A 9,833-nucleotide genomic window follows, 5' to 3' on the forward strand; every position below is an offset into this window, starting at 1 on the left:
TTTTTTTCTTTCCTTGATTTTTTTTAATTTGTTGAAATTTTCTCTTCATTATCTATTTTAATTATTGTTTAAAATTACACTAATTCGTATTATATATAATTAATCAAGATGAATTTTATTAAACTTTATTTATTTATCTCTTTATTATTATTAACTTTTTTTTCCTTTTTTTTAATTAAGTTTTTTTTTGACATTTCAGATTCTTTAGTCATTTAATATATTGACAAGAACCCGCCTTTTTTTAAAAAATATATGGGAATTAAAAAAAAAAATTTTTTTTTTTTGGGTACCTTTATATACCGGTATAATATAAACTAAAAACTATAATAATTGTGGCGCGATATGCCGCCTAAAGTTACCATTAGAAAATATAAAGATGAATATTTTTGATCTGGAAGAAGAAAAAAAAAAAAATAATAATAATAAAGAGATAAATGAAAAGATTAAAATGAAATGTATTTTAATTAGAAATTTAAATAGTTTAAGAAACCCCACACTATTTTGTATTGATCTTCTTTTGTTTATTATTTATGATCTCTTTTTCTTTTCTTTTCTTTTCTTTTTTTTTTTTAATTCCTCTCTAAATATATATAAATATTCTTATTGTTATCTTTTTAATTTAATTTAAATAAATTCAAAGTTATTTATTAGATGAAAAGTAATAATTATCAAGAATTTGAATCTTTACCCAATTCTTTATTGTTTGAGAAGAAAAGTAAAAGTCAAGTATTAAGACAAAATGATTTAATAGCAAATGTTGTACGAGATAATTTAGATAATAGGGACAAATTATTCAACAATGAACATGATGTTAATAATTTTGATGATTTACCTTTTGTAATACCTTCAAAGAGAATTATTATTGAATGGCCTTTATATCTTTTGAAGAATTTAAAAGCTTTAGATTTTGAGAATAATGATTTTTCCAAATATGAATTAGAGAATATCGAGATTTGTAAGATAGTGTCAAATAATGTGAGGGAAAAGGGTGCTCAGGAGTGGGAGGAGGTCCAGAAGTGTGAGAAAGAGTCAATTCAGGAACACGAGAAAGAGCTGATCCAAGAACATGAGGAAAAGCTGACTCAGGAATACAATAAAGAGCTGATCCAAGAACGTGAGGAAGAGCCGGCTCAGGAATACGAGAAAGAGCTGATCCAAGAACATGAAGAAAAGCTGACTCAGGAATACAATAAAGTGCCGGTTCAGGAACACGAGAAAGAACTGATCCAGGAACGTGAGGAAGAGCCAGCTCAGGAATACAATAAAGAGCCGGTTCAAGAACACGAGAAAGAGCTGATCCAAGAACGTGAGGAAAAGCTGACTCAGGAACAAAAGAAAGAGTTGACCCAAGAATACAATAAAGAGCTGTTCCAGGAGCATGAGCTAGAACAAACCCAGAACCAGAGCCAAAAGCAAAACCAAAACCAGAGACAAAACCAAAACCAAAACCAGAGCCAAAAACAACAACTTACCATCCAAAAACAACAACTTAACATCCAAAAACCTCAACTAAACGTCCAAAAACACCAACTTGAGCAAACTAAATTCCCAACAAACTTGAGACTCAAATACATGCAGATCTACATTATGGGAGGATATGCAAAAAAACACTTTTATAATAAAGAACAAAATTCATATAATATCAGAGTTGAAATCAAAAAAAATCAGGAAATTCAAGCAATTAAAGTTATTAATATATTAGAGAAAGATGATATGCACTTTTTTCACCATGGCAATAACATTCTCTCATCATTTCAAAACAATAATTTTGAGTATCATCGTAAATTTATATCATCACAAATTCAAGCAAATAAAAGGATGTTCAGACTCAATTCTCACCAATATAAACTTCAAATCTTTAAATTCTTAAATCTCAAGATCCCAATTAAATGTGATGATCAAATATATCTTTATCTCGGAAATTGTCAGTCAAAACATGAATTTAATGATGTTCAACAAGATCACCAAATTCACAGAAGAAATGCTATATTACCCATTACAAAACAAAATCTTCTCAAATTAACAAAAGATGGGGGATTTCAGACACTTCTGGAACTTCATGATCATTTTAATACTTTTCAAACTAATATTACTCAACAAAATTCCACTCATTCTTTTTTATCTCGAAATTTCAATCATCCAGATACCTTTATTGGATACATTCTACTATCCATCCAAAAGGCATGAGATGATATATATATATATATATATATATATATATATTACCACCAAATATTCATCCTAAAAGAAAGAAAAAAAATCTTTTCTTTTTATTTAATTTTCCATATGTTTTTCATTATTATATATTATATTCCGTCTAATCAAATTTGACATGTTCTCAGAATTTGAAACCTTGTTAATCTTAAGTTGTACATTCTTCCTAATTCTTGTCTTATACATATCAATCTGTTGTTTTCTAACTGATACTTTACCAACATAACTGAATTTGAAAAGATGATTAAAGTTCTTTGATAAAACTTCATGCAATTGACCTGAAATTGTTATATTTCCAGGAGTTCCACAGGATTCCATTCTATTTCCTATTATTACATCATGTCCCCAAACCTCATATCTTAACCTAGAACTTCCTACAATACCTCCAATACATCCTCCATAATGTAATCCAATCCTCATACTCAATTCAGGAAGTGATAACTTTTCCCTAACAAATGCAATCTTCTCTAACATATCATGTGCCATTGCAATACTTCTTCTAGCTCCTTCTGCTGGAGTGTAACCTTCCATCTGAGAAATATTCAAATTATAAATTTGTCGATCCTTTGTATTGTAACTATTATTGCTACCACTAGAAGATGATGATTGTTTACTTGAAATTGGATTACTTAAAATACTTGGAGAAGAACTTCTTAGAGAAGAATTATGGGAAAGATAGCTATTAACTGAGTTAAGATAATTTATTCCAAGTCCAAAATTCATTCCTAAACTACCAACTCCTCCACCTACTGTTCCAAAGCTTATATTTGCCTGATTGTCTTTGTTCTTCTTCTTTATCTTTTGAGAAGAAACATTTGAAGATTTCTGCTCATAAGGATCAATTTCTGGTTCACTCATTGCTACATAAGCATCTCCAATAGTAAAAAGTTTGAATAATCCAAATTTAGAAAGTGAATCATCAAATTGAGCATATAAACTACTTAACATATAAACCACACTCTCTGCTTCCACTGTCATAGCCCATTGAGTAAAACCACATATATCTGAAAACAAAAATGTGACATTTTTATGAATATATGCCAATTTTAACTTATCTTCCTGAAAATCAACCAAAACTTTTCTAGGAAGCATTGCAACCAATAACTCTTCTGCTTTCTTTTCACAATTACCTGCTACCAAAGTACCATAAAAAATTGCTCTTCCCGTTCTTTCTCTTGAATAAGCTGCAATAATATTAACTAATAATGCAACACAATATACCACAATACCTTCCAAATTAACATTAATCCCAACAGAAAAGATAGTTAATATAAGAAACATAATCAATAAATCAAATAAAACAATGTACTTGAAAAGTAAACCAGCATTATGATGTACTGTTGCCAATAATAAAAGTTCAAGAATCTCCTCATCACACCATAATGATATAGAATTGTCTACCATAGTAAATTGCCATAATATTGTCAACATTAACATTGATGCTCCTCCTGCTAGAACTGCATTCAAAAATAAGATTGGACCTCCAACATGCTTAGTATTCTCCAAGCTTAATTGTCCTTTCCATTTATCTCCAGATAATTGTCTTGCTTCTTCACCAACTCCACCACCTCTTATTAATCCTGATTCAGATACACCAGGTATCACAGATCCTGATATTTCTGTTGAACTTTGAATTTGATAATTAGTATATGTACTAAATAATACAAGCCATGAAAGGAAAACTGATGATATATATATAATTCTGACAGTCCATAGTATCCTAAATCCTGGAATACCATCTTCATAATTTTGTCCACATGGTAATATTGTATATATTAGAGTTTGTAATACAAGTGTAACAATAACAATAACAAGACTTTCTTCAATAGTTTTGAGAGTAGTTAAATCAGAGTAGTAGGTGATTAAATACTTTTGTTCAATTTCATTATCCTTAAATCCAAGGGTTAGACTCATTAGATCTGAAATCTTTTCTTTCCTTCTTCGATCAATAATATTACTTTTTTGATAATTAGAATCTTTTCTAACAGAGTAAGCAAATTGATCAGAATTAATTCTCTCAATTTTTTGATGATAATCAGAAGAATTGCGAGAAATGGACATAAAAGAGTGCTCTGTAGATTTTCTGAATCTCGTTTTCATTCTTTTTCGATTTGATTTTGCAACAGTTTCATGTTCAGAAGGCACCAAAGTTGAGTTAAGTTCTTTCTTTTTGAAAAATCCAATTGAACTAGAATCTTGACTTTTTAAATGAAGCTCTATGTCTCCACCAATATTTTCATTAAGGGAAAAAGAATCTTGACGTCCAATTCCCTTTAACAACCCATCTTGAAGAGGAGTATCTTCAGTATTATCCTCCTTATCATACTCAGCCTCCTCTCTATAGTCATCAATACCTTTTCCTAGCTCCTGAACAGGTTTAAAGGTTTCTGGAGGAAATTCCTGGGAAAAATGACTTTCTTTTCTCTCATCTTCGTTTCGAATTGATGTTGAAAGAGGCGGCAGTAATGGTGGTTGTGGTAGTTGAATGGAGGATTTGAACAATGAAGAAGTTCTTTTTTGCTCTTTAGTGAGCTGCTTGGAATAAGAAACAGAATTCGAGTCTTTTTGTGAGACTTTTTTATCATCATTACTTTTCGCAAGGTATTTGAGCAAAATGTCATCTAAAGCCAAAATATCAAAATCAGAGGTATTTTTAACGTAGTAATTACCAATCTGTATAGCTCCAACCCCTTTACCACGTATCTCTTGTTTTCTAATATGTGTATAATTTGGATATGCTGATCCAGAAACACTTTCTAAAGTAAAAGTATCCATCATTCCTTTGCCTTTAACAAAAGATCTCTTTTCTTTCCATTTCAAAATAGAGATATCTTTAACTAAATCATGTGTCATCGAAGATACTTGAATCTTTCCTGTTTCACAAGAAGACTTCATCCTACTTGCAGTATTAACAGTATCACCAAAAAGTGCATATTGAGGCTTATTAGTACCAACAACCCCTGAAATAACTCTTCCAGAGTGAATTCCAATCTTAAGCTTAAGCTGTTTAAGAGCCATTTCTTGTCCAGTGAAAATAAAAGAATTGTTTTTGTTACCTTTTCTATCTTTTGAAGAACAAGATAATGAAGCAAGGGGACTAACTCCAATCATTTGATTATCTGTATCAATCTGTGAAAGATCCATATTCTTGGTATTTGGAATTTCATAAAAGAAAGAAGATCCAATCTTGTGGATCTGGAGAGCGAATCTGAGTAAATTGATAATATCCTTTAAAGATTTGTTAACCGTAACTTTTCTAGGCTTCTGACGATAAGAACTTTTGTTACTCTTTTTTGATTTGAAATTCTCGAAATTAGCTGAAGCTTCATCATATGGATCCAAACAAGAAGCTACTAAATAGGTCTCAAAAACTGTCTCAATTTTTGTACAGTTGTAACTATCAATAAGACAATCCAATGTTAAGAAGAAACAATCAAGGAGAGAAATAAGCTTCTTTGGCTGTAATACTGCAACAATACTGTGAAAATCATAAATATCACAAAATAATATGGATACGGTACCTCTATCTTCAACACTCTCACTTGAAAATCTTGGATTATTCTTCTGATCAATTAAAAGTCTTTCAACAATAAATGAAGGAAGCATTGTATCAAGTATTTGTCTTTGTCTTTGTCTTAAGTCATTAGTATGTGTTTCCAATAGAAATTGTGCTCTGTACAATAATTCTGATCGATATCCAAGAAATCCACAAAATGTATTAATACCAAGTAATATTGGTAAATACCTCATCCAATAGGAGCTTGGCATATTCCAAATAAATTGACCAATTACAACACTTAAAAAACCAATAATTGTTACATAAACCCCAGGAATAAACCCAAGCCTAAAAATGATAAAGGATATAATTGGAAATATAACTGCTAAAGCAAATCCATGACTTGAAGTTAATATTGAAGATACTGAGATCATTACTAATAACGGAAGCTGAGATTTTACACTTAGTTTATTCTTACCATAAGTATAACTCAAAACAAAGTTCATAAAGATTGCTAAACAAAAAATGATTGAAAGTATTCCGACCCAACTGTAGCCTGTGTTTGAAACATTCACAGAAAAAGGACCCAATGTTAAAAAAATTCCAGAAATTACACATAAAACTGCTCTCAAAGCATTTCTGTGTTCATATGCTTCAATTTGTCTTTCAATCTGGTATTCCAACTCTAATTGATTCACCTTAAATGTTAATTTAAATGGATTTAAAAGTGCTTTAACATCTTCAGAAAATGTTGAAATTCTTCCATAATTTGAAGAGCTACCAGTTAAATTAATATTTAAATCAACTGTTGAAGGCTCTTGAGTTCTAGAATTTACATAAGAGCTATTATTTGTAATTGGAGACACTGAAGTCACTGTATTTGAAAATCCTTCAACGTTTTTCCCATATCTTGTATTTTGAGCTGTTGATCTCTCATTAGATATCATATCAATATTATTGCTAAAAGCTGACTTCCTAAGTGCTCTGGAATAATTAGAATCATTGTTTTGTATTCCCATTAATCCCACTCTGTTATCTGCCAAAAATAATGCATAATCCAATAAAAAAATATTATATTCCTCCAATTCTCTTGAAGAAAACTTTCTCAAGCTCTGTGCAAACTGTAAAGATCGCATTCCTTTTGCTCTCCATTTCTTTGTAATTGGGGCAACGCTTTGCATGTAAATTTGCTTAGGGCTCCAAACTATATTTGCATGGAAAATTACCCGCCTTTTCCAGTCCTCAAATGACCAATCTTGCCCAGAAACTCGATTATCACCAAAGTAGTTCATTTCAATGGGTCTAAAAAATTTCATGAGCCTTTTGTATGATAAACTTCCTGCGGAAACATTTCGCATTTGGTTTTGAATATTGATTTCATTATCCATAGTTTCACTATGTAAATCTCTCAAAGGTAATTGATTATTGTCAATATTAATAGAACTTGATGAGACGATGATCTGTGGTTGTAAATTTAATTCGATCATATGATGATGACATTCATTAATTTCTTTCTTTTCTACGGATGTTAAGTTATTAATAGAATTCGATTGATCATCTCCTCCCTTATTAGAAATTTGTCTCATATTTTTTTTCTTCTTAAGCTTCCAAATAAAGTATTTCTGATATTGAGATACAATCAAATTTGTTAGAGTTGGAATCTTTAGAGATTCAAATAATATGGGATTCATATATTCATCTTGATGATCATTTCCAAGTTGTAGATGAATTTTAATCATTATCCACTCATACCAAAATGATATTTTTATTAACGAAAAAATGCTACTTACAAAACATGCAGGCTTCATCTTCTTGAAAGAATTCTTCATTTTAAGAATGATTGGACTCTTAAGTACTCTTGAGCTTTGGCTGATGTGGATTAACCACCAATCTTTAACACAAGTTGCGGGATCTGGAAGAATGTGATGAATAATAATCTTGAAAATCAAGTTATAAAGTACCACGTAAGATATGAATAGCGGAATAGAAAGGAAGAATATGTAAGAATGTTGTGCGTATAGTGCATAAAGGCGAAAGGTGAAGTCAGAATCATATTTTTTGATTGAAAAAAGTAAAGTGATGAGTAATATGGAACAAAGCTTGAAAAGAATCGCTACCAACATGGATGTTGAAAATGACTTGATCTTAATTAAAAATGAAAATAGGGTTCCCATAATACAGTACATAGTCAAAGATGCAGACAATATGGAAATATCTGGGGAAATTCCATTTTTATACGGAGAATTTGAACACATTATTACTGATAGGTAAAAAGATATGATTCCCAATACAAATGATTCCATAAAAACACCAAAATAATTAATCCAGTGTGAGTAATAGCCAGATCTTGAAGAGTTGTATAAATATGGTAAATCCAAAAGGTACTTTGGAACATCTATTCCATATATTCCATAGAATACAGGAAGTAGTACTGTCCAAAAGATAATATATAAACTTACAATATCCAGTAATTGTAATAAAGTCCCAGACCATTCACAATAAAATTGGAATAATAAATTTGGGATAATCAAAAGGAAGAGCTTGAATATGTTATTGAATATGGCTAAAGATATTCTGTAATATGTGAGTCTTCCAGCTCTTGATAATAGAGGAATTATTTGATGAAATTTACGTACTGATACATCAGTAACAGGGTTGATTACAAAATTATCATCAGAATTCTTAAAGATATCTTGGATAGTATAATTATGTACAGAGATTGTGGATTTCTTCTTCAATTTGCTGTTTTCTACCTTTTCGGATAATGTTTCACTTGTGAAATAAGAATCCTTTTCGGTACTATTATCTAAATTCCTGCTACTAGAAATTGTTAATGAGTTATCTTCTTCCTTAAAGTTATTCAGTAGATAATTATTGCTGGCATCTGAAATTTTAATGGACTTATTGTTTTTCTTGATCAATCTCCAAACTTTAAAAATTTTCCCTAATCTATATAATCTTACTTTATCATTGTTTTTATCTTTCTCGCTTCTTGAATCATAATCATCATTCATCCTTTTATCTTTATCACTAATATCATTTGATAAAGAAACTGAAACAGAAATGTCACAAGATGATAGGACTGGGACATTACCTGTAATTCCTGAGATTCCAAGTATTAAAGGTCTTGGTGAAATATTATTCTTTAAATAATTCGAAATTGTATTTATATCAGAAGTGGTTGAGTCACTAACAACAACAAAAGGTGATATTAAGGCCACTAAGAAGAAGTAGTTGAGTAAGTCTCTAGATTCAAATATTTCACTAAGTTGTAAAGCTGAAAATACGATACCTGGAAGAGAATTAAGAATTCCATGTCCTGATACAGATCCTCCCCATCCAAGCCAATCCTCATTAATGTTGTAAAAGTTATTTCTACTTCCACTACTCTCTACATTATCTGTTATAGAATTTTCTGTCATGATAGATTCCAGTTGAGAAAGCTGTATTTCTCCGTTTAGGCTGGAAATTGTGATCAAAGCTTTCAAAAGCTCAATATTGGAGATCTTTTTATTTTCGAAAAAATCATTAACACTTTCTTCAAATTCACTACAAACATCTTCATTAGCTGATTTCTCACCGAATTTAGATGAACTCTCCATTTTAATCATTTTTTCTGCAACTAAGTAAAATTGATCAATAACTCTATAATTGTTATTCATGATAATCTTCAGTTCATTATACACTGACGATAAGAATGACATAGCTTTGTTTTTGTTCTTCAATGGAAGCCTATCCAATCTGATTAAGGGGATTTTGTCATAATTTGGGAAGATTTTATGTATCAGTCTAATGGAATTCACTGATGAGACGCTAAAGAGAAACCAAGGTTTAATCCCATAGTCCAAAATGGTCCTGATTGACTTTGGTACTTTGTTTTGAATTCTGTACTCTATTCCAACATGACCTAAATATTCTAATTTAGTCTTGAGTTTCTGGAAATAGTCATCAGCAGAAGAATCCAACAAAAATCTAAATCCATTATTATGTTCACTTAGCTTGTGTCTCAAGCTCATTTTCGCTAATTCATTCTCAGATATGGTTTTCTTTGCAAATATAAATACTTTATATCCTTGACATTGTAACTTTCTGATCTTAAGTATAAGATCCTCATAATTTTGAC

General features: G+C 30.4%; 2 protein-coding genes across 2 annotated transcripts; one reads left to right on the forward strand and one right to left on the reverse strand.

Annotated features, from left to right (window-relative positions):
- Window positions 1-651: 651 nt before the first annotated feature.
- Window positions 652-2,187, forward strand: Chro.30140 (hypothetical protein). The annotated part of the gene is made up of 1 exon (XM_661049.1): window positions 652-2,187. One exon carries the CDS (start codon window positions 652-654, stop codon window positions 2,185-2,187), a length of 1,536 nt encoding a protein of 511 aa, XP_666141.1.
- An 87-nt stretch (window positions 2,188-2,274) lies between these two features.
- Chro.30141 (guanylyl cyclase-related) lies at window positions 2,275-9,726 on the reverse strand. The annotated part of the gene is made up of 1 exon (XM_661050.1): window positions 2,275-9,726. One exon carries the CDS (start codon window positions 9,724-9,726, stop codon window positions 2,275-2,277), a length of 7,452 nt encoding a protein of 2,483 aa, XP_666142.1.
- Window positions 9,727-9,833: the final 107 nt, after the last annotated feature.

The sequence above is a fragment of the Cryptosporidium hominis genome (genome assembly GCF_000006425.1).
Source record: "Cryptosporidium hominis TU502 chromosome 3 CHRO013077, whole genome shotgun sequence".
Lineage (NCBI taxonomy): Eukaryota > Apicomplexa > Conoidasida > Eucoccidiorida > Cryptosporidiidae > Cryptosporidium > Cryptosporidium hominis.